This window comes from Anoplopoma fimbria, chromosome 8, assembly GCF_027596085.1.
Source record: "Anoplopoma fimbria isolate UVic2021 breed Golden Eagle Sablefish chromosome 8, Afim_UVic_2022, whole genome shotgun sequence".
NCBI lineage: Eukaryota > Metazoa > Chordata > Actinopteri > Perciformes > Anoplopomatidae > Anoplopoma > Anoplopoma fimbria.
Genome location: NC_072456.1, coordinates 21,920,266 through 21,945,217, shown reverse-complemented (window position 1 = coordinate 21,945,217; position 24,952 = coordinate 21,920,266). Strand labels below are relative to the sequence as shown.

The window sequence follows — 24,952 nt, the reverse complement described above, 5'->3', positions numbered from 1 at the left end:
CCGCACTCCTCACACAAACACAAAGTTTTCTTACGGCCGGCAGGAGATTTGGACAGACTGTGTGTTCAACGCTGAAAAACAAAATCAAGCTGCACAGATTTAACATCTGCACGGGACTTAATGCATCTTATTAAGGAGGGTCAAATCTGTGAAAATGAAAGGTTGAGATGAGGCTAGAAAAACAACATAAGCGAGTTTAGTTTATCTTTAGGCTTTGGTGACCTTTACATTTTTTTGTAGCCTCAAAAAAGATATAAGATATTAGTAATTTACATCTGGTGCATGAGAAGTAGTAGGTACATAGTAGAATCAAATCATGTAAATATTAATTGGACTTCTGCTCACTGTTGGCACCCTGTTAAAATTAGCTTTAAAATCATTAGTTGATTTAACTAAAGATAATTAAATTATAATTTTTTTATGATTGATAGATCATTTTAATTCATTCATCAAACAAAAACATGCAACACATTTGCAGGTTCCGGTCTCTAAAATGTTGGGATTTGCAGCTTTTCCTAGTTTTATATTTTGGTAAAATGAATATCTTTGGATTTTGGACATTTGGTCAGGAAAAACAAGCAATTTGAAGTCATCACCAGTTCTGGTAACATGTGATGGCCATTTTTTCACTAATATAATTCACTTGAAGCATGACATTAGGAAAAGTGATGGCGCATTAGAAGAGAAAGAAAGGTTGTTTTACTATGAATGCCTGTTTCCACCACACAGATGAAGCAGTCATCTCCCCTCAGGATCCCGTCCTGCGTATCGGCTCCAGCCTGACGGCCACGTGCACGCTGAGCCCCGAGCTGGGCCTCCACGCCAGCACGTTGTACTGGACCCTGAACGGGATGAGTCTGTCCAGCAGCACCTACAGCGTGCTGAGCCCCGACGCCGTCAGCGTCACGCTTCACAACCTCAACGGCTCCCAGCAGCAGTCTGGAGACAACCTGGTGTGTCACGGAGCAGACGGACACGTCCTGGCTGGTTCGTGTCTCTACGTGGGTAGTAAGTGGAGGCTTTGTTTTTGTCTGTGCAGAGTCATATGGAAATGTCTCATTGAGATGAACTTGGGCTCAGCAGGCTGGCTGTCAGGCTTTAAGGAGGTGATGGTGTGTGTGTATAATATTAATGAAAAAGAAAAACCTGTTTGTGAGCTCAGTGTAATAAAGTTCTAGTTTGTTAAACAGTCTAAACAAACATGCTGGATTTATTAATTGTTCCTTTTTGAGCACCACCACATTTTCTATATTGTTAATATACAAGGACACACAAACCCTATGAAAGAATATGTTGTTAAGCACTGTGGATAAATACGAAATGTTCCTTTATTGAGACAAAATGAAAATGAGTTTAAAACTGGGGAACCTTGATTGAAAACTGTTTGATGTGAATTCTATTTTTAGTTCTACATGAAAGCGTATTTGATTATCATCTTTCTGTAATGATTTAAAGTCTGTTGCTTTTGCTTTTTGTTTGATGGAGTGAATGCTTAACATGAACGGAGAGGAAATTAGCCACATGCTGTTTTCTCTCGTAAATTTCAGAATAATATAAGATTAAAGCTAAGTAGTCATTCGTCACCCCCACTTTTTTTGAAGTGATTTCAACATCTGACAAAAGGTTTTGTTTTCTTCTCGTCTCTTCTTAGATATGTTTTTCCATTGTTATTTCCCCCCCCCCTCCAGGGCCGCCAGAGAAGCCAGTCAATTTAACTTGTTGGTCCCACAACACAAAGGACTTGAGCTGCAAGTGGAGCCCGGGGGGGCGGGGTGAGACCCACGTCCAAACCAAATACACCCTCAAGTATAAATTGAGGTGAGCGCCCCAGACCCGCTGCAGCTCACAGGTGCTCACCTCGTCCGACACCATTCAGGTAGACTAGCAATAACTGCACAAGTGCTGCGTATAGTTTACCATCTCCAACACACACACACACACACACACACACACACACACACACACACACACACACACACAAACACACACACATTACGCTCAGAGGTGTTATTGTTTCACTCATGTCCTTACTGTGTAAAATAGTCAGTCTGCCTCTTCAGAAACAAACGTCAGAGTTTATTTTTGTTTGTTTCTGTCCAGGTGGTATGGGAGAGAGAAGGAGTGTGAAATGTACAGCACATGGAAGCAGCGTTACTCCTGCTACATTCCCCGCAACCTCGCCCTCTTCACCCCGTATGAGATCTGGGTGGAGGCGGCCAATCAGCTGGGCTCTGCCACCTCTGACGTCACCACCCTGGACATCCTCGATGTAGGTGGGTGAGCAAAAGTGTTTGAGGATATTTCCTTTCGCTCCCTTTTTCTTTCCTTTCTTGTGCTTTCTTCTGTTCCATTTGTTTATGTTCAGGTCTCCTGCATATGGCTGACACACTTTGTTAGGGGAGAGGGGGATTTATTTTTATGGTTCGCTCTCTCCAACCCGCCTCTGTAACAGCATTATGGGTTCAGGCTGCAGCTCTCAAAAGAAACTGTAGTGTTGTAAAAGTTAACCGTACTTCCGATGCGTCTCTGGAAGAGGCCTCACAGGCTTCTAAGGGAGAAATTTAGGTTATGATGCACGAGCGACGGCAGGTATATGGTACACTTTCTACAGTGCTTATATAACAGTGCAGTGTTGAGGCCTCCAGCGAAACCGAGCATTACATTTTGAAAGCAGCGTTTATTGTCCGTGACTGGGCATCCTCTCCGACCATACGTCCTCACTGCACACTGAGGAGCAGATAACTTGGAGCTGTGAGCGGGTTGGAGGAGGAGGAGGAGGAGGAGGAGGAGGAGGAGGAGGAGGAGGAGGAGGAGGAGGAGGAGGAGGAGGAGCGCGGCCATATGTATGATGCATTGCACTCCCCCCAATAACAGAAACAATAAACTGTGAGTATATTTGTTCTGGCTTGGTCTCCCTCTCCCTCCCTTGAGCTGAATGCAATCGAAAAAATAAAGCTGAATAAAACTGCACCAGCAGTGAGGGGTGTCTGAGGCAGGACGTTACAAACAGGAAACACTTTTACAAGTTCTTTAATAAGATCCTCTTTTTATCTCTTGTTCTTCCATCCCCTTTATCTCTTCCTCCATGATCTTTCCTTCAAAGCCCTTGATTTGTTTGCAACTTTTTATTGCAGTCGGCTAAATGTTTGACTGAGGGAACAACACACTCTCTACTCTTCTCCTTGGGAAATTAGATCCTTTGCCCTCCAGTGTGGAACCTTTTTGTTTTGTTATTAATTATTCTCTTGTGTATATAATCTGTTAACAGATTAATTTATTTGTGTTTCTTTCGCTCACAGCTGGCAAGTATTCACTCCATGTGTGCATGTTATGCATGCATATGTTGTTACGACACGTTCCGATGTGCCTCTGATTTGGGTTTGCGCACACATCATTGCAGTTTGTATGAGAAAGTTGGTTTTCACTCCTTATGTTCTAATCTGACGCCCAAAACTATAAGTAACCTCCGATCATGCGGGCAAAACGCTAGAACCCTGCACTATTTTTCGTGACAGCACTTTGAAGTTCCATCCCTCCATTTTTTTGTTTTCCTCATCCTGGGCGCGGGAGACAGGCTTATCAAGAGGTTCCATACGTCCCTATCCCTAACAACGCTTCCCAGCAGTACCTGGGGAACCACGGGGATCGTACCCAGGCAAGGCGAGATATAAAATCCCTCCAGTGTGTTTTGCATCCACCACAGGGCCTCTTACCAGTTGGATGGCCCAGAAAACCCCCTAAAGGGTGGCATCTGGGAGGTATCCTGATCAGATGCCCGAAGCACCTTTTAACACAAAGGTGCAGAGGCTCTACTGCTCCCTCCAAATGTCCGAGCTCCTTTGTTTAAGATCTTTAAGGCTGAGCCGAGCCACCCTAGAAAAAAAGGTAATTTCGGACGCTTGTATCAATCTCATTCCCATAGGTGAGAGTCACTTTAAAGAAAGCATGGTAAATTGAGAGCTTCCAATCCCTGGCACAAAATGCCAAGCCCCTAGCAAAAAATCTAGGCGTGCTTTTAGACCCTGATTTGAACTTTGAATCTCACATTAATAATCTCACTAGAACAGCATTTTATCACCTGCGAAATATTGCTAAAGTGCAACCGTTTCTCTCCCAGGCAGCTACTGAGAGACTTATGCATGCTTTTATCATTAGCAGGCTTGATTACTGCAATGCTCTCCTTTCTGGTCTACCTAAGAAAGCTATAAATAAGCTACAGATAATTCAGAATGCAGTGGCACGTGTGCTTACCAAGACCAGAAGGAGAGCACACATCTCACCTGTCTTAAAGTCCCTCCATTGGTTGCCTGTCAGTTTTAGAATAGATTTTAAGATCCTTTTATTGGTGTTCAAATCACTGAACGGACTAGCGCCTGAATACTTGTCAGACATGCTTTTAACGTATACTCCCTCTAGATGCCTCAGGTCCTCTGGCACTGGCCTTTTAGTTGTTCCCTGGGTGAGGACTAAGAACTACGGTGAGGCAGCATTTAGTGTCTATGGTCCTCGCCTCTGGAACAGCCTGCCAGAGGAGCTGAGGGCATCACAATCTGTAAACACTTTTAAGAGAAATCTTAAGACATACCTTTTTAGTTTAGCATTTTCTTAATCCATTGTTATCAGTATTACTGTGCTACTACTGGTTTTATTGGTTTTATACATTTATTGGTTTTATACTGGTTTTATACATTTTATGTATAAGAATGTTACTCTGTTGCTGCTCTTTCTATTTTTACCATGTTTCTATATTATTATTTCTCTCTACCGTTTATTTTCACAGTATTGTTGTATTTTCATTGTATTGTTAAGCACCTTGTATTGCAATTTTGCACGAAAGGCGCTATATAAATAAAATTTGATTTGATTTTGATTTGATCTGCAAAGAGAAGAGCTCAATTCTGAGGCACCCTTCTTCCCCAGGCTGTGTCTAATGATCCTGTCCATGAAAACCACAAACAGGATCAATGACAAGGGACAACCCTGGCAGAGGTCAACACCTAATGGAAACATGTTTGACTTTGCGCCAGAATATGGACACTGCTCTCACTTTGGTTATACAAGGACAGGATGGCTTGTAGCAAAGACCCGGAACCCCATATTCCTGCAAAAACCCAAACAGGACTCCCAGAGGACACGGTCGTAAGCCTTTTCCAGGTCCACAAAACACATGTAAAAACAACTGGATGGGCAAACTCCCATGTCCCCTCCAACAGACCTGCAAGTGTAGAGAGCGTTCCACTGTTCCACGGCCAAGATGGAATCAGCGTTGCTTCTCCTGGTTCTGAGGTTCGACAATTGATCAGAGCCTTCTTTCGAACACCAGTCTGCGGTCTGCTAGTCCACAGGCACTGTCTCCGCTCTCGAAGTGACACTAAAGAGTGTCAGTCAAGACAGCCTAACGATGTCCAGAGCCTTTAGCATCTCAGGGTGAATCTCGACTACCTCAGTGAACTCTGCCAGGGAAATGGTCTTCAAACTCTGCTTCCTCCACGGAGGATGTGTTGGTCGGGTTCAGAATTTCCTCAACAGGCACTGATGACCTGACCACAACTCCTAGCAGACTCTTCCACAATGGAGGCTTTGAACATGATCCACTCCGATTTACTCCGTTGTACTTTCTTTCCTTTTTAAAAGAGGAATTTAATTTAAGGAAATGTGTACAAAAAACATAAACTTTGGCCTCGTCAGGAAATAAAGACTATATTTAACTTTGATCAGTAAAGATGGCAGTTTACTGGCTCAGCACTGGTAATCCTCATCATAAAGAATGATGAGTTATGGTGTTTGTCTGCCCTCAGTGTGAAAGTACAATATCAACTGTATGTTTCATCTCTCTCAGGAGGTCATTTCAACCTCCTGTATCCTGAATCCTTCCCGATTGCTGAACATCTGCTGTATACAAACGTTTTTAACACTTGTCCTCATCCGTGCAGTGACCACTGACCCTCCTGCCAACGTGCAGGTGAGTCGCGTCGGCGACCTTGAGGACCAGCTGACGGTCCGCTGGGCCAGCCCCCCCGAGCTCAAGGACATCCTGTTTCAGGCCAAATACCAGATACGCTACAGACTGGAGGACAGCACAGAATGGAAGGTGGTCCACACACACACACACACACACACACACACACACACACACACACACACACACACACACACACACACAAACCTGCAGCCTACACACACACTCTGTCTGTCGCTCTGACACCTCTGAGGCAGCCGTGGAAATATTTGAGGTGCGGCATTGACTGATCCATTAAATGTTGAACATAAAAGTTGCTCCTGCTGCATCTCCAGGCTCCTGCGTTTGGCTTTCATTACAAAGTAAATAACACCTCTGTAAAAAAACCTTGACTGCCGCTTGATTCTTTGTGGTAAATTTTGAACGCTGGCTTTCATCCAGAGGTGCGGTAGTGAAGCTTTAAGAAACGTGTATTCTTTCAACTTGCATCTTTGATATTCTCTGTCCACGAATCCTTTTAAATTTTGTCTCTGCTGTGCAGGTACTTGCAGTATTCTTTGAGTTACGGATTCAGTATTGAATGAGAAGATCAAGCAAAAAGTGTTTAAATATCTAGACTACATTCAAAATGCACCCGTTAAAGGGTTCATAAAATATCCTCTTCGACTTGGCTATAGGCTGGTGGAAAAAACAAAAACTTGGAGAAAAGATGCAGTAAAATATATGTATAGTTGGAATTTACAAGGATTTTAGCTCTTCTACAAGTTTTTATTACATCCTATCTTCCATTTTGTTCCTTCTCACAGGTGGTGGATGATGTCGGTAACCAGACGTCGTGTCGGCTCGCAGGCCTCCAGCCCGGGACCGTCTATTTCGTCCAGGTGAGGTGCAATCCAGTGGGCATCTACGGCTCCAGGAAGCCCGGCATCTGGAGTGACTGGAGCCACCCGGCTGCCGCCTCCACACCCAGCAATAGTGAGTACATTGCAGAGGAAATTTTAACACAAGATTGAATGAGACACAAACAAAAGACATCCTGTGTTCTCTAGACAGTCAACACAAAATCCACCAAATGTCTAAAAGGCATAAGTGAAGTCTTTCCTTTCATAGTCTGTCTCATGTCTTTAAATGGCTTTTAAATGCTTCCCAAACGTCTGTGATGCCCATAAATCTCAACCATTTGTTCTTTTCTAATAATCAACCTTTCATTGCCAATTAAACCCAGAAAAAACAACGTCCTTATCCCCGTTTCAACATCCTGAATAAGCAGATCCAAACCGCATGTGACATCAGGAGAAGGCAAACATCAATGGGCTGGATACCTTGATAGAGATCTCCCAGCAGAGGATTAGAAGGAACTGCAAAGAGCCGGGGGGGACATTTTGATAGATTTTTGTCGTTGGCTTCAAAGATTGATCAAGTTAAAAAGCGGGTTGTCTGTCGGCGGCACACACAGGGCCTATAAAGCCTGAGTGGAAGCAGGTTTGGGGGCAGGAGGAGCAGATAATGAGTTACATAGGTCATGCAGTATTTACTCCCGAGAGGGAGGAAGTCGTTACCGGGCTCTGTTGTTTGCCACGAAGAATTGATTGTAGCAGACCTACGACTTTCAGAAGCCTTTCCTCTCCTCGTATAGAAGTATGGTATATAAACACGCCACGGTTTAGGGAATTACGGGAAGAAACAATTCTCATTATATGAAGCTGCTTACGTTTTGTTTGGGAAATTAAGCAACATGAATCATCATAAATGTTCACTGAGCAACTGTTTTTGAGACCGGTGAGCTTCTCTACATGTTTCTAAATTCGATTTATTTTGAATGCTACGCTGGGGCATTATCTAGGGTTTGAGACGGATATTAGAAAAGTGTCATTTTTATCCTACTAAATACCTTTGAACTCCGGTAAGCTGTGATCGACATTAGTTATACATTATCTTTTCCCTATATATATACCCACAGTACCCTTGTCAGGACTACCTGGGGAACACGATCATAAGCCTTCAAGTCCACAAACCATATGTAGACTGGATGGGAAGACTCCCATGACCCCTCCAACAGCCCTGCGAGGGTAAAGAGCTGGTTCTCTGTTCCACGGCCAGGAGGGAAAACAGTGGTCATAAACCAAATCGGATAAATGCAAATTCGGCGCTAAATGGGAAGCCGTGGGATCACCAAAGCTATCACTGTTTATACTGTGCGGTAACATATTGCATTCTGGACCAAAGTGGTGGACTAACCGTCAGACAGACTGAGAAACACCAGGTTCATCTACTCAATATTAGAACTGTTTTCCAGACAGGTCTTAGTACATATAGAACGATTAAAACATTTCAAACCATAATAACAGTCAAGAAGATAGATTAATGAAAAGTGATCATTACTTGCAGCTCCAGAACATTATATGTTTTTCATCTTTTCTTGGTGGTTTTGAGTTGATTTTTTTTTTTATATTACTTTTGGTGTTTACATCTAGAAAATGTTGACTGCATGAATCCACCTTCATTGAAAAAGTGTCAAAAAAAAGAAGAACCACGTCCGTCTCATTCGTGCTGACACATTAAGCAGCTGGTGCATAATCTATACACCACCTTCCACTTACGTCCTAACTATAACCTTGACGCTGTTCTCTCATCCTCCCTCCTCTTCTACCTCTTCCTTTCTTCACCCCCTCCTTTGTCTCCCCCTCCCCCCTCCTCCTCCTCCTCCTCCTCCAGAGAGGCTGCAGAGCGACTCCTGCGATCCTAAGCCCGGTGAGCAGAACTCCACCCTGCGGCGGGAACTCAAGCAGTTCTTCGGCTGGGTCCGCAAGCACGCGTCCGGCTGCAGCGGCATGTCGATCAAACTGTACGACCAGTGGAGGGTGTGGCTGCAGAAATCACACAGAACTCGCAACCAGGTAGGTAAGAAGAATCTCTCTGTTTTTTTGTCATTATCTCTGCTGAGCTGCACTCACACACACACACACACACACACACACACACACACACACACACACACACACACACACACACACACACACACACACACACACACACACACAGGCACACACTAATAGCCACTGCTGCATTAAAGTCCTGAACTGAATTTCTGACCCTGCCTTTGTTTTGCCATGTGGTCAGCATTTTTACAATCACAAAGATTTCCCTTGAACTGTCTGGCTCTGTAAAGTCTCAGCCCATACTTTTTTGATCAGGTTAAATGTGCGGTTTGAAAAGTAGACGCACTCTGATTTTTATTATATATTTTAACAACGTAGGCTTCATCTTAAACTGGAGGACCACAACAAAGAGAAATCAGCATGTAAATGCAATTAACGGCCCACTGCAATGCGTTCTCTTTGTTTTCTCTTGGCGTGAGGAGCCCCTTTCACAAAAAAAATAACTGGGGCCAAATGGCAGGCAGAGCCTCGGCATCTTCTCCGTGTTTATGTGAGTTTGTGAGGAGTTCAGATGCGTCGGCCACAATCCTCTGCTGCTCGGTCCTTGAACTCACCGAAACCCTCACTCTACCTGACTCAATTATCTCAGCGGTCTCCAGTGTTTTTGTGCTTTACGGAGCAACACGCTGTCGCCTGAATAATGTCTCTGTTCACCAACCGTGACAGGTTCACATTGATTACCTTGAAAGAAAGGTAGCAGGGGGCGATACGCAGAGAATAACAAAAGAGATGATGCAAACGAAGAAGAAGAAGAAGAGAAAAGAAAAGGGACGAGAGAGAAGTGGCAGCCAGACGGAGCAATTATCGTGATGATTGTAAATTACATGTCTTTTCCCGTTGAATTGTCCCAGTATGAACCATCTGCTTTTTGTCTTTTCAGATTCTACAAGACGATAATTCATAGCAGCGCCGCTCAGCACCTCTGTGGTGTTTAATTCAAGCACAGCATCAAGAAACACTGACGGATAACTGGCCCCGAGGGTCCCAGCTGTGTGAGAGGTCTAACGGCCCCGCCTGAGGGATACTGCAGTGTTTGGTCATACAGACTTAACGTGAGTTTAAAGGGCCCGAATGGAAGATAACTGAAGAGAGACAATGAAGCCCTTTTTCTACCGTTCCCGCTGGACAAATCTGTCTGCTAGATCTGTGTGCACAAACACAAATGTTAAGGCCCTCAGTTACTGCACTTTTATTCTGGAAAAAATATGCGGTCACAGTTTAGACTGCTAAATTAATGTAAGATAAGCAACTCGTAAATTATACTTTTATGTCAAATGATACTCAAGCATTACTGTAGTAAGTACTGCAAGTCATTTTTTTTAAAACATGGTTATCTGGGAACAAAAAGTACAAAACAACCCTAACCAGAATTTAGCAAGGTCATTTTGTAAAGCTGTGGTCTTCTCAAAATCTGTGAGGTTTACATTGTTATGGGGATGATGTACGAATTGTGTGGCCTTTAGGAGAGTTTGTCTCTACAGCTAATACTGTAGGAAACATAACTTCAGAGTAGAGCTGCCATTAAAGGTTATTTTCTTTATCAGATAATTTGCTGATAAATTTCATGTAGTTTCATTTAGAAAAATAATGAAAAAATACCAGTCACAATTTTCAAAAAGGCCAATCTTGAAATATATTGTCTGATAACGGCCCAATATACAAATATATTCAATTTAACAGTTAATCTTTGACATTTTGCTACCAAAAAATATGATTATAATAGCTGGCAAATCACTTTGTGTCGATCGATCGATTGTTTCAGATGTAGTTTAGTGAAAAATATATTTGTGAAATCACTAAAGAGCTGTTTGACCACTGCTATGGCTCTCTGTCATGCAGTTAAGCTCAATTGACACATAAAGGGACAGACTTGATTCAAACTAGTTTCCAAACATCCACAATATATATGAATCACTTGCTTGCTGAGTTGGGTTGATTGAAGGTCCAGGTCGGGGTTGCAGCAGGCGATTGAGGGTATTGATAAGGGCAGTTCCTTAAACTTGTAACAAAATAAATTAACTAGTATTCAAAGAAAACTTCGGACTTGATTGAAAATAAAAAATGAACGAAATAAACTCAATCCCTTTGTATATATCTCGCTTGTGAGCGGTAAAAAAACCAAAAACACTGAGTCCTCATGTCACTCACCTGTCTGTTTCTAGTGAAGCCAACAATGGCTTCTACAAACAGTAATCAGACATAAAGTGGCGAGCTATGTAAAATGTTGCGTATGCACGCCATGTTTATAGTTAAATTCAGATATTATATACTGAAGAGTTTGTTCAATCTGTAAAATGCAAATTCTGTCCCGTGTCTGAGCAAAACATGTTTTGAAGACATTTTCATACTGTTTATATTTTTACAACTGCATATTTTAATGTTTTTTGTTTTAAGTTATATTCTTTTACTGCACCAAAAGTGCCTCTGATAAATACTCTGTAATGTATAAAAACAGTAAAAAGTCAAACTTCTCTTTTTATTTTTTAAAAATACAACTCATCAAATAAACAAAGACAGCGGGTATGAACTACCAGGAATTATTCAAACTCTAGAGTATTTACATTTCTTTCTTTTTTTGCTGAGGTATGCATTAACAAAAAAAGCACCTGACTACAAATAGAAACACACAGAGCCATAATGTGAAAAGTCCCCCTGGGTGGAGTAAGACTGCTGCAGCGAGCAGGGCGGAGCCAGAGAGGGATCGATAAGTGCAGCTGAGGAGTCAACAGCAGAGCTGACCTGTCATCTCTGAAGGCCTCCTGGGAGCCACCTGTCAATCAAACTCCTCAGAGTCATACTTAAAGTCCTGCATGATTTCACTCAGGGCCTCTTTGTTCTTGATGATCCTGGAAAACACACGAGTTGTCATGTTACAAACATTTGTGAGTTTCTTTTACAACCAAAGGATAGTCTGTTAAAGTAAGAGGAAATATGAAGTCCTGCAGAGAGACAGCAGTTTGATGGTGAGTGAGTCGCCGGGTCGGTAAACGGACGGGTTGGTAATAGCTGCTCTTACTCTTGCTTGATCTCCTGAATCTGTTCTTGACAGTCCTCGTCCTCCGGGTGATCCTGGGCCCGCTGCCTGGCCAGCTGCAGCTTGGCTGTCTGTTGAGAAGGCACATCGGATAAGATTTATGCAAACCATTCATCAGTGGAGGACGGAGGGGAGACGGAGGATGAACTCGAAGATAACAGGAGGCTTTATGACATTACTGGCAGAGTGTAAAACTTCATACAACCTCTGAGCACCAGATGTATGAGATGTGGACTGTTCAAGAATGTGGAAAGCACCGAGACGTACTGTTTCAACAGCAGTCTCAAACTGTCTGTCCAATCATGATGAGCATCACAGACAGACTGAAGCTTTTATGTCACTGACTTGAAACTGAATCCCAAAAATCCCAAAAGAAGCCAGCCTCATAGGAATCTCTGAATCCTTGACATGACGGTGGAGAAACCCGTATTTGAGGCAAGAGGGAGCTTATGAAATGTTTTGCATAAGAAGTCTGCCTCCTTGTGGTGAAACAGTGGGATTGTATCACACGTTAAAACAAAGAGTGTGCACTCGTAATAGAAGGCTTATATTACATGACATTTAATTAATATTTCATCTCATCCGGGCTCATTGCATGGATGGAATAAGGTCTCTGGAATATGGTTTTCTTAAAAAACGATAAGTGTCAGCAGCTAATGGCAATGAAGACCCATGTTGGTCATTAAATAGCACGTTACATTATTGCATAAACCCTTATGAGTCACAAGATGGAATAAGCACAGTACACCTGAGGGTTTCCAAGAGCACCACAAAGATCCAGCAGCACTTCTACTCCCATTGTCTTAAATTTTTTATTAAAGTTTGAAACCTCATTAGTTAGGGCACGTAAAGAGGAGAATTCTTGTAAAAGAATGTATGTATGTTATACAGCGATACTAATATTTAATAACACAGTAAAAGAACTATACAGAACATATAACTAAATAAACCAAAATGCAGATTGAGAAAATTATTCTTGTTTATTTGTTTATGAAACCTCTTAAATAATTTTGTCCCTTAATTATAGATTATTTAGATATATATCTATTAATTGCCTCACAACTATTTGCAAGTCGCTTAACTTTGACTGTACAAAGATGTTTGTGTGTATTTTTCTAGATACACTTATTACTATATACATTATTCTTGACTTGTACACTGCCGTTTTATGAATTCAACATAAACTTATTTGTGTTTACATACCAGTTCCAGTTTCTGCTTCTCTTTGCTCTGCAGCTTTTCAATGTGCTCGGATAGAGCTGGCCTGTCAAACTCGTTGTGCAGCCTCCCCTTGATCTCCAGCATTTCCTTGGAGATGCCGCAGAAGGCCTGCGTTATCTCGTTGACCAGCTGCCTGTAGTGGTCGAAGTCATAATGGGGCCCCGTCCTCAAGTAGGCCTCATGTCCTCTGGAAGGAAGTAAACAATACCAATTAAAATCACAAGCAGAGATGAATGAGGCGAACAATTCAGATTTTTATGTTTATAATCTCGAAATCCAGGACCATGATCAGAGACATAACAACAGTGAGGTGAGTCATATTAGATACAAACTTACTCTTCAAAGAGCTGATACGTCTCCACCCGCTCAGACTGAAGGTGATAAAACCTCTGGATCAGGGCTTTCAAGTCTGTCGGGACCTACAGGGAGGAAAAAAGGAAAGTTAACACATAACAGGCAGAGAGAATGAACAGCAAAGGTGTGGACTTGAGTCACATTGATGACTTCAGACTTGACAAAATCATTGAAGACTTGCAGCTCAAAGATTATTATTTAAATGTAATTCCTGAAGCAATTAACGTTAACACTATTCATTTCCAGCAAGTTGACACTCAATTCCCCACATCCACTTTGTTTTAACGAGTCCAACAGCCCACAATAAAATGTTGTATATTACAACTCTGTTGTTAAACTAGTATTACCTTTAGTAAAGAGCTCATTGTGACTTGTTTAGGACTCGAAACTCAAAGTTTAGGACTTGGGACTTGAGTGCAAATACTTGAGATTTAACCTAATTGGGACTGATCCCACCTCTGATTAACAGATTGTTGTTCCATCCAAGCTTTTGTTGTTGTTGTTGTTGTTGTTGTTATTATTATTATTATTATTACTGTGGTTTTCACTTAAATCAAACTGAAATATGTATGACAAATATAGGTAAACAATACATCACTTAGTGGAAATTTATAACCACATTATTATGAATTATTATGAAAAAAAAAGCACTTCTCCATCTAAAGCTCTCATAATCTCTCATATTTTTGACATGACTTTCTTATTTATTTATATAATTTTGAATAATATTAGATGCTAGATTTGACTGGTTGTTATTAGTGTTTATAAAGGGGAAGTCTTCTTACACATGTCTCATCTGCTTTAGCTGCACTGAAGTTACAGTGACATAAAGTTAAAGAGAACACTTCATCTGCACCAGCCAAGTTAGCATTAGCTCTGATTAGCTTAGCACATGTGGAAGTATTAGTTTGGAGGCTCTCAGACATTAAACAGTCTAATAAAATGTCACATGCTCACCATGGTAACCTGCCAGAAGATACTGCCGCTTAGTTTCCACTGTTTATCTCAGTGGCATGTTTATATTCTATAAATACAGGACGTTGTTTCACTTCTGTGTGTGAATCAGCAGCATGTCTGCCCTGCCAGCCGGAAATGACGATGCTGCGCAGTGTGGATGTGTTCGTTTTCAAAATAAAAGTTCTTGAAACAACAACAGACTTGCACAGTTAATTCTATAGCCGCTGTCCATAAACTGTCTTGTTGAACAAGTCTACACAATACTTCAACATGTTTATAGATTCAAAGCTCATTATTTTATAAATGTACATGCTTGTACAGTACCAGTCAAAAGTTTGGACACACCTTCTCATTCAACTACTTTGAAGAATCTAAAATATAAAACATATTCTGGTTTGTTGAGCATTTGTTTGTTTACCACATAATTCCATATGTGTTCCTTCATAGTTTGGATGTCTTCAATATTAATCTACAATGTAGAAAAGAATAAAAATAAAAATAAAGAAAAACCATTGAATGAGAAGGTGTGTCCAAACTTTTGACTGGTACTGTAGATCCCGAAAATGTTATTTTTGTATCTTGTGTAGGCTCTGAGTTTGTTGTAACAACCTACAAATTATAAGGAGGAGGTTAAGGTCTAAACAAATTGGTATATTACTTAAATTAAGTCAAATAGCATTGAATACATTGTATGTTTAAAAGTTATGACTAATCTGGTAGGCCTATTTCAATAAATATACACAATTGTAAGTTCAAAAAGTACAGATGACTTATTTATCATTCCATCCATAAAAAAGTTGAAATGACATCTTGTTTCTTTTGGAACAGGGTTTACAAACGGACAAAATGTCAAACAAAACAAAAAAGCGTCAATACACAAACATGACTGAATTAAAGTCTGTACATCATGCATCAAAAACCTTTGTGCAATAAAATATCTGAGTGTGTTCAATAAAATGCATATATCAGAATGAAAACATTAAAGAATAAATACATATATTTATAGATTCAAATTATTTATACGCATATTTTCAAAGTAGCAATAAAGATTATGTGAGGTTTAGGTGTGTGTGTGTGTGTTTATGCAAGGTGTGTGTTAGGGAATTGCTGGTTGTAAAGTGTTCAGCAACGTGTTGCCATTAAAAGACAGCCAACATTTAGTAAAGTAGATTGTTAGCAATATTTTCCTTACTCATGTCCTTAAGGGAAAGACAATGTTATAAGGCCTGTTAAGGTCATGAGTGTAACTGACACCAGTAAATATTGGGGGATCTTGTATTTACACAACAGAATGAACAACAAAAATCTCACCACACATGACTATTTATTGAGCTTTCTTTTTTTCTACGCCAGTAGTATGCCAGAATGGAGGAGAAGTCCTTCAATTGCCTAGATTTTGTTATTATTTGTACGTCTACAGCTCCATGACAATTCATGCACTGGGGGCAGCTACTAATGTACCTTTTTGTGAGTTTGATTTGGCAAGACTGTGACGGTTTTATTTTGAAAGGGGTCAAGCTGACTGCCACTAACCAATCACATGTTTCCCTACACAATGAGAAATGTTATATTTAATTACATAGACTGTATTGTAAAAAAATAAATAATGTAACAATAAGACATGGATTGGTGTTTTATAAGCACAACATTTAGGCTAAATAATCAGTAAAGTCTGACCCGGATTGCAGCAAAGACGACCTGTTGCTTTCCATTTTTAAATCACTTCTTAAAACACATTTTTACAGAATGGCTTTTATGTGATGTGGTCGTTTTAATGTTTCGTTTTAATTTGGTTGTAGTATTTTATCATATATTCGTTTACTATTTAATGTTTACGTATTTCACTTGATTTTATTTATTTTGTTCGTTTATTTGACTGTCACTTGTTATTCCATGTTGTTTCTTAGTTTAGTTTTATCCTAACGATTGTTCTTAATGTTTCTTCTATTGCACTGTTTTGCTGCCTTGTCTGTCGAAGCACTTTGTAAACTTTGTTTTTAAAAAGGTGCTATATAAATAAAGTTATTACCGCAAGTCCTTCCTTCCTGCTGCTGTCAGGTTGCACAACCAGCTCTGCTCCCAGTAGACCACATGACACTAACACACTAATACACTGTGGATTCTCTATACTGTTCTTTACTGTTCTTTAATGCTCATTTGCCTATTTATAATACTTATTTTGATCTTGGTTTTTTTTGTTTACTATATCCTCTCTGCTGCTGTAATCCTGTAAATTTCCCCGCTGTGGGACTAATAAATCTTATCTTATCTTATTGTATAGTATGTGTATTTATTGTCTGTGTAGTTGTATAGTATGTGTATTTATTGTCTGTGTAGTTGTATAGTATGTGTATTTATTGTCTGTGTAGTTGTATAGTATGTGTATTTATTGTCTGTGTAGTTGTATAGTATGTGTATTTATTCTCTGTGTCTGTGTAGTTGTATAGTATGTGTATTTATTGTCTGTGTCTGTGTAGTTGTATAGTATGTGTATTTATTGTCTGTGTAGTTGTATAGTATGTGTATTTATTGTCTGTGTAGTTGTATAGTATGTGTATTTATTGTCTGTGTAGTTGTATAGTATGTGTATTTATTGTCTGTGTAGTTGTATAGTATGTGTATTTATTGTCTGTTGTATAGTATGTTGTATAGTATAGTATGTATGTGTCTGTGTAGTTGTATAGTATGTGTATTTATTGTCTGTGTAGTTGTATAGTATGTGTATTTATTGTCTGTGTAGTTGTATAGTATGTGTATTTATTCTCTGTGTCTGTGTAGTTGAGCTGCTGCAACACTTGAATTTCCCCCATGGGGATCAATAAAGGAATATAATAATAATTATTATTATTATTATTATTATTATTATTATGTTACAGCCCCATCAAGCATAATCATTGGGGGGGGGGGGGGTTATCCAGTTTAGCCTTTTCTGCTTTATGTTTACAACACATTATTCCAACATGGAGGAGAGAGGTCGCACAGCTACTACTGTGCAGACTCGGGCACTCCTCCGCCTCCAGCCTCCCTCCGCCGCTCATTGGTCCATTCAGCATCTTCAGCACCACGCAGGCTGAACAGCGACACTCGGCAGCGCATCTTTCATCACATGAGGATGCTGCGCGGCGGATACGCTGCCCTGCACGGTTACTATGAAACTGTTTATCTGATATTAGTATATTAGCACACCCATAATGTCATTGATTCATCAGTCTGTAACATATGTTGACAGTCGGTTTATTTCTAGCTCGTTTTGATCTGGAGCGACCCGCCTGTGTCGTCTAACGCTGCTGGAGGAAGCTGTTATTCCCGTCACAGATGCTCCGAATCGCATGTTTTGTTCGTTTCACCGGGTTTCCCTGCCGTCGAGTCCACAGGCATGACGGACGGTAACGTTACCGGCAGCAGCAGCAGCAGCATCTCATGCACATCAGTGCCGCATCAACAAGCCTCACCGCCCGAGCACCGGGTCCCCCTGCCGGCTCCCCGGTGTCCTCCGGTCCCCCGACGCCTGTTGTGACATGACAGCTCGGGGAAGGAAGAAGAGGATCAAAGGTTACGGGCAGGGGTTCGAGCAGGAGCGCAGGCGGGTCGGATCCTTGAGGAGAGGGTGCACGGTGGAGAAGATACAACCATACATGTGTCCAAAATCCATGTGACACTTTATTAACCCTTGCAGGGTGTTTCCTCTTGTGGGCTCACGCAGGGGGTCAGAGCACCCTGGAGCCGGTTGACGTGCCCATACATCAGCAAGGCGGGTCCAGGGGGGATTGAACCTGGTCTCCTGGTCTCACTGGACCCAGCTGTGACCTCACCGGAGCCTGATTGTGACTGTGATCCGGGGCCCTCCATACAGCGTGGTAGCACCCACCTCTCTGCCTTACAGCTCCATCTGATGCACGGCCTCATAGTGCTGATCCTGGTCGAGTCCCAGTCGGCAGCGCGGTTCTCCAGGCCTGGCAGGCTCACTTGGCTGCTGCTGACCATCACCGTCACCTGCACCGCCATGGGCTGCATCCAGAGCATCGCCTGTAACAAGTCGCGCGTAAAGCGGGAGAACATCGTGGTGTACGACCTGTCGGCCACCATCGACCACTGCCCGACCGTCATCGAGGAGAACTCGCCCATAGTGCTTCGATACAAGACGCCCTATTTCAAAGCCTCGGCGCGGATTGTGATGCCCCCCCTGGCTCGCAATGAGACATGGGTGGTGGGCTGGATCCAGGCGTGCACCCAGATGGAATTTTACAACACCTATGGGGACGTCGGCATGTGAGTTCACACCTCCATCCACTGTGTCCCCCGTTACACTCTGGTGACGTGTTTTGCATATATATATATAGATATATATAGATATATATATCTATATATATCTATCTATATATATATATATATATATATATCTATATAATCTATATATATATATATATGTATATATATATATATATATATACATATGAAACAGTCTGAGGCTCTCATGTGGGGTTTTCTTGCATTTTTTTGTGTGAATTGATACTTTTTTAAAGACTATTTTGCCAAATCAAGCAATTCAAAAGCTTCATCTTAGGCTTTGGGGCATTGTAAAAGTTATTTTTCATACATATTTGTCATTTTTTTAATACTATATGATTGATAGAAATAATAGTTTAATTGATAAAGAAAATGATCATTCATGTCAGCCTCCCTTTCACATCAAGAAACATTAATAAATGAGCTGCCATATATTGCATATATATATATATATATAAATATATATATATATATATGCAAATATATATATATATATATATATATATATATATATATATGAGATAGTGTGTGAGTGTGTTCTGCGCCTGCGCTCACAGCTCGCTTGCCTTTATAACCATGTTCCTGGTTGTGTTCTGTCACACTGAGTTGCACAGAGGAGCATTTGTGCACGCAGCAGGTTAACTGTGCTTGTCAGCCTCCTTCATTCAAACGCCCACCGACAGATTCTGTTCCTGTGACTCTGGCACCCAAATAGAAAGAAAAAAAAAAAAAAGAGCTGCTATTAGAGGAGCAAACAACAGTTGATGCTCAAACATTCAAATTGTGCCCACGGAGACATGTCCTCCCCCACACCCCCACGACACACACACACTCACATGCACACACACACACACACACACACACACACACACACACACACATGTTATCTGGAGGGGGCATATGTGAGGGGGTGTTTAATCCTGCTGGGTTTAGGGAGTGGGTGGGTTTAGGGGTGAGAGATTGTGGTTTTAGGGGGTTTTAGGATTGGACATGAAAGCACAACACATAGATGGTAGAAGGGGGACACCAGATGACAAAAAACAGTTTGGCACAACAAAGAGATGATGATAATCCACTGACATACTGAACCACTAGATATCATTTACAGGCGGCTGTTCAAGTCTCATTGCCAGCTGGTGTCTGGATAAGAATTGTAAAGCCTTCCTGAAATTGTCTTGTTTCTTCTGTTATTTTACTCGTTAGCAAAAAAAAAGAGTTGCCTCACCAGCAAAAAAAAGAAGAAGGTGTTTTCATGTCCTGGCAGCTCATTTATTAATGTTTCTTGATGTGAAAGGGAGGCTGACATGAATGATCATTTTCTTTATCAATTAAACTATTATTTCTATCATATAGTATAAAAAAAATAAAATATGTATGAAAAATAACTTTTACAATGCCCCAAAGCCTAAGATGAAGCTTTTGAATTGCTTGATTTGGCAAAATAGTCTTTAAAAAAGTATCAATTCACACAAAAAAATGCAAGAAAACCCCACATGAGAGTCTCAGACTGTTACATTACATTACATTACATTACAGTCATTTAGCAGACGCTTTTATCCAAAGCGACTTACAATCAGTAGTATATTACATATCAGGCATTGTTTGCCTGATAAATAACCTACATGATTGATAATAGAACTGAAAATGAATTAACAAAAAAATTGTATTCTTTTCTTTTGATTGACATAACAGTTTCAGCACTATGTGAAAAGGGAATTTTCTGTAACGTCAGGATTCATTATTTTCAATTATCAGATGAGAAACTCAACTGTAGGTTCAATCTTTTAATGATGTATGAGAATGTACCTGCAGCTTAAATTGGTAAAAGAATGACTGATTGAGCCTTTAAAAACACTAGTTAAATATCTTGTTTCTGCTGAACTCCAGTAGTTTAAATACTCACCTTGCTGCAGTGCTGTAAGCGACATTAGGCTTTAACTGCACAGACATTTGTTTTAGGTCTTTTCATGGGATTTGTTGATGGTAATGAAAATATAGAATATCACCAGATGCTTTAAATGAATGGCACAAAGTTACCAAAAAAGTATTTGTTTCCAGTCTCACTCTGTGCCTTCCAGTACCCATACTACCAAACTATTTAGTATGCCAGAGAAAGATTTGAATACATATTATGTCAAATTCAGTTTTCCCCCCAAAAACATGATGTCCTACTGCATCTGGTCAGATTTTACAATATGCAAGCCAGCATGTCTTTCTTGAAATTCTGACCCACAATCCTCTGCACCGTGGATATATGTGCAAGAGGTGCAATAATATGACGCAGTAGTATGTCCCAAATGAATGCATTCTATATGAAACAGCACTTTGTGAAGGCAGCTGCTGTATGTACTTAAAAAAAAATTCAATTCAATTCAAAATCCTTTCAGGTCAAGTTGGGAGCTGCCTCAGCTTCGAGAAGGCCTGGTGAGGGCCATCAGCGACTCAGACGGCGTGAGCTACCCCTGGTACGGAAACACGACGGAGACCGTCACCATAGTCGGCCCCACCTCCAAGCCATCGCGCTTCATCGTTAGCATGAATGACAATTTCTACCCCAGCGTCACCTGGGCCGTGCCGGTCAGCGAATCCAACACGCCCTTGCTGACGAACATCAAAAGAGACCAGAGCTTCACCACCTGGCTGGTGGCGCTCAACACCACGTCCAGGGAAAAGATCCTGCTCCACACCATCAAGTGGAGGATGAGGGTCGACGTCTCCGTGGACCCGTCCCTGCCTCTGGGCTCCAGGGCCAGGCTGGTGGGCCGGGTTCACCAGGACCAGCCGCGGGTGCTGAGCCGCATGGAGCCCATCCCTCCCAACGCCATGGGGAGGCCCAACGCCAACGACGCCCAGGTTCTGATGTGGAGGCCGAGGAGAGGGCCTCCGCTTGTTGTCATACCGTCCAAGTAGAGAGCAGTAGACAGCATCTGATTGGCCGTTTGTTATATCTTATCGTAGTGGGCCATTAAGCAGTGAAACGGCTCAAAGCATAATCAGATGTGAAGACAAAAACCTGACAGAATTAAGATCAATAAGCAGGCTGAGAGTTGTGACAATGGCACAAATCAGAGTTGCAGTCTTTTGCTTTTAAAATCTCGAGGGGGACAGCTGCCTTAATTCCCCACCGCTGCCTTTTGACGATCCAGAAAGTGTGTGTTGGTCTCCACTTCTGGCGCTGTTGAGCTGTTGGGTTTTTTTCAGGCCTTCACTCCAGAAAGCTAAACTTTGAAAATCCGCCAGTAGTGCTGGAATGTAACGCAAAAACCTGTACTGTAGCTACTCAGGCCCAGAGAGAAACAATCAAAAGACCCAAACACAGACCCTGTTTGAATAAAAAGGTTTTTCAGCCTTAATGATGACATACTACTGGCCTGCTCTGTGCCGTGCAGTGAAGTGCTGTGTAAGAGTGTAACCAAGGAGAGGTGATTGTGTTTATGTGTCATGCAACACCGCTGCAGGCTTGTATTCATAACGGACAAAGAGAACTACAATATCACCAGAAATGTTACCGGATGATGTGCTTTTAGAGATGACGTGAGTGTGGTTGTGTGTTTTCTATAATGGAGACCCAGGGTTGGGTCCGGGCTTGCTGCTTTGTCACACCAGACTGCCTCACTCACACACACACAAATACACAAACACATTATGGGGCCTCATTAGTGATTATATTACAGGACGGGATATTTTTTCAGATGATTTAAAAACAGATATCTTGCCAACATGCATCCTCAGAGCTACTTTGCTTTTTTACATATCACAGAAAACGTAGGAATCACAGCTTTTGGATTTCATGACATGCACACGATCTGTGCATTGAGAAGAATCTTGAATGAAGCCCTGCAGCAGGATTTTGTTTGTTTGTTTGTTTGTTTGTTTTTTTTAAAATCACAAATGGCCAGTTCATCCGAGCTGCAGTGCTTCTCCCTCCCTGCCTTTAGAAAGCCAGTGTTGCCTGTGTTGGTTATAGCCTTCGACAGTAAAAACACAACATTGTCTTTCCCGTGTCCCATCTAATCAGATTTGTGAGGTGAAGAAGCGAGGTTACTTTGTTTTACAAGTAATAAAGTGAGCCTGCCTTAAGTGGCTGCAAGAGGAGAAACGGAGCTATAAAACCTCCTTATCCAGTCAGGATTTGTCGTTTAAGAGACAAGATTGTGGGGAAAGACAACTGATTTTTACACTAACGGACTTAAAGAATAGGTTCACTTAAATTACAAAGAAAAGTATCTAGACATGCTGATTTGGGGGGGATTTTATTTGTCCAAGTTTGGAACTATTGGTCAGTGAGATTTGTGCCTTCGAGCCAATACAATGGAGGTGAATGGAATTTATTTGGTGATCACAGATTTTAATGAACTGCAATTAAACAAGATACAAGTCTACAGCCATGCTAGCATCTCTAAGAGGCTGAAGTTGAATGCTAACATGCTCATAAGGACAATGAGCATGTTAGTTTAGCGTCTTAGAGCTTAGTCATCTTAGTTTAGCGTGTTAGCTAGTAGCAGTTGCTTATTAGCATGCAGTACAGGTGAGGCTGATGGGAATCTCTTCTCTTTTTTTGCAGTTCTTCAAGTGATGTAAAAATTTGGATGATGATGCTAGTAGAAAAGTCCTTCAATTTTCTGGGCATCATGAATATCTCAGCACTGTTATAGTAGTTACTTAAATAGTTTACTAAAAAACAAATATATAGACTATTTTGTGGAGCTGTTATTAGGACATATCGTCTGGGAACCATGAATATCTGTACAGAAGTTTTGCTAATGCATCAGATGTTTGTAATTGGGATCAAAGTGGTGGACCGATTGACCAACTTTCACATCCCTAAAGCCATGGCTAAAGATTTATCAGCATTATGTTTTCACAAAAACAGCTTTTCTGTTACTCTGGGTATTCTACAGACTTTCTTATCAACAGTTTACATAGAAAGAGTTTTAAGTAGAACGTATTTACAATGAAAGCTGGTTCTGGAGAGGCATGTCAAATAGATTTTTAAAGGAATTTGCCAAATCTTTGGACACCACAGGTGGTACTCACTTTCACCTCCATTGTATTGTGTGGGAAGCAGATACTTCAGTGACAGATATCTGAAAACCTGCAAACATAAAACTGAAGCTTTCTACATGGCCTGATACTGAGAGAAATAAGAAAACTGGCTTTTTAGTCATTTGTGTGGAGTACAGCATTTGGTTTACACAGACAGTCTCTTGTGCCATTATGATCTTTTATATGATGTGTTTTTACGAAGATTCACGACCATGGAATATTGTGTTGACTCTGAAAAATGTTGCTTATTGTTTACCAGGCAGGTCTATATGTTGTATTTCTGTTTTATACACACTCAGCAGGCCTGATAAACAGGTCACGCTGAAGTGCTGAGCTGGTTCCAGATGAGACAGAGATGAAGAGAGACGGAGGATGTAACCACGTTATCTTACCAATGCTGCTGCTCATTACTCATGGTGCAAACCGAACGAGCCTTCACACACTCTCACACTCACACACACACTCACACACACACACACACACACACACACACACACACACACACACACACACACACACACACACACACACACACACACACACACACACACACACACACACACCTCATCTGGAACGACCCTCGGAGTGTCTTTGCCGGTGTGTCGCGCGCCATGCAACACACACACCACATAGAGGCACGGACACTGGATATTTTAACAACATGCCTATTGTAGCCATGACACAGGAGCAGTTTGTGAGCCAACAATGACAATCAAGGGAAACATCTGGAGCAGCACCTTCAACTGGAGAATCAAAGAAGGTGATCTAAACTGGTCTGCGATTATCAGAGGATTTAGGCTTTTATAGGGGGGAAAGAAAGAGGAAACAGTTTTTCACATGTTGCCCCTAAAAATAAAAATAAAAATAAAAATGTTGGCAAAAATACATTTATACTTGACCATGAGGTCAAGGGCCTCAAGTGTCTTTTACAGATGTGCCTGAGGACTGGAGGTAGAGCGGTACACGGCCCCTCAAGAGGAGCTCGACTCATCAGTTTGTACTTGATCTGCTGTGGTTCTAAAGCTGTATTGGTTTTAAATGGCTGGGTAATGGGGAGTTACGGTGTTATAATGTGAAGGACATGAAACTGTTACAGTCCCTTCTCTCGGACTGTCTGGCTTTTGCATGCAGTGTTTTTAAACTCATTAAAACAAA

At 41.3% G+C, this 24,952-nt stretch overlaps 3 protein-coding genes across 3 annotated transcripts in view; 2 read left to right on the top strand and 1 right to left on the bottom strand.

The window, feature by feature from the left end:
- Positions 1-9,810, top strand: part of crlf1b (cytokine receptor-like factor 1b) — an 11,562-nt gene extending 1,752 nt beyond the window's left edge. Inside the window, exons 2-8 of the mRNA XM_054603467.1 lie at positions 730-1,008; positions 1,689-1,818; positions 2,101-2,273; positions 5,934-6,091; positions 6,766-6,934; positions 8,675-8,856; positions 9,779-9,810. Coding sequence (XP_054459442.1) covers positions 730-1,008; positions 1,689-1,818; positions 2,101-2,273; positions 5,934-6,091; positions 6,766-6,934; positions 8,675-8,856; positions 9,779-9,802 — 1,115 coding nt within the window. The 3' untranslated portion in view covers positions 9,803-9,810. The remainder of the gene's footprint in view (positions 1-729; positions 1,009-1,688; positions 1,819-2,100; positions 2,274-5,933; positions 6,092-6,765; positions 6,935-8,674; positions 8,857-9,778) is intronic.
- A 1,553-nt stretch (positions 9,811-11,363) lies between these two features.
- On the bottom strand, positions 11,364-14,599 carry rex1bd (required for excision 1-B domain containing). The gene is made up of 5 exons (XM_054603245.1): positions 14,465-14,599; positions 13,490-13,572; positions 13,136-13,340; positions 11,915-12,003; positions 11,364-11,744 (listed from the first exon to the last, which is right to left on the bottom strand). Exons 1-5 carry the CDS (start codon positions 14,465-14,467, stop codon positions 11,672-11,674), a joined length of 453 nt encoding a protein of 150 aa, XP_054459220.1. The 5' UTR covers positions 14,468-14,599; the 3' UTR covers positions 11,364-11,671.
- Positions 14,600-18,356: 3,757 nt separating this feature from the next.
- Positions 18,357-21,661, top strand: fam78bb (family with sequence similarity 78 member Bb). The gene is made up of 2 exons (XM_054603406.1): positions 18,357-18,733; positions 21,139-21,661. The coding sequence occupies exons 1-2, from the start codon at positions 18,357-18,359 to the stop codon at positions 21,659-21,661; spliced, it is 900 nt and encodes a 299-aa protein (XP_054459381.1).
- The last annotated feature ends 3,291 nt before the right edge of the window (positions 21,662-24,952 follow it).

What these genes read in the sequence shown, in the direction of transcription:
- fam78bb (XM_054603406.1), top strand. Translation starts at nt 18,357, where the DNA reads ATGCACGGCCTCATAGTGCTGATCCTGGTCGAGTCCCAGTCGGCAGCG. An exon ending in ACCTATGGGGACGTCGGCAT is followed by an intron (nt 18,734 to 21,138) that starts GTGAGTTCACAC and finishes AAATCCTTTCAG; the next exon opens with GTCAAGTTGGGAGCTGCCTC.
- rex1bd (XM_054603245.1), bottom strand. An exon ending in ACGTATCAGCTCTTTGAAGA is followed by an intron (nt 13,341 to 13,489) that starts GTAAGTTTGTAT and finishes ACTTCCTTCCAG; the next exon opens with AGGACATGAGGCCTACTTGA. An exon ending in ATTCAGGAGATCAAGCAAGA is followed by an intron (nt 11,745 to 11,914) that starts GTAAGAGCAGCT and finishes TGTGTTTTCCAG; the next exon opens with GATCATCAAGAACAAAGAGG.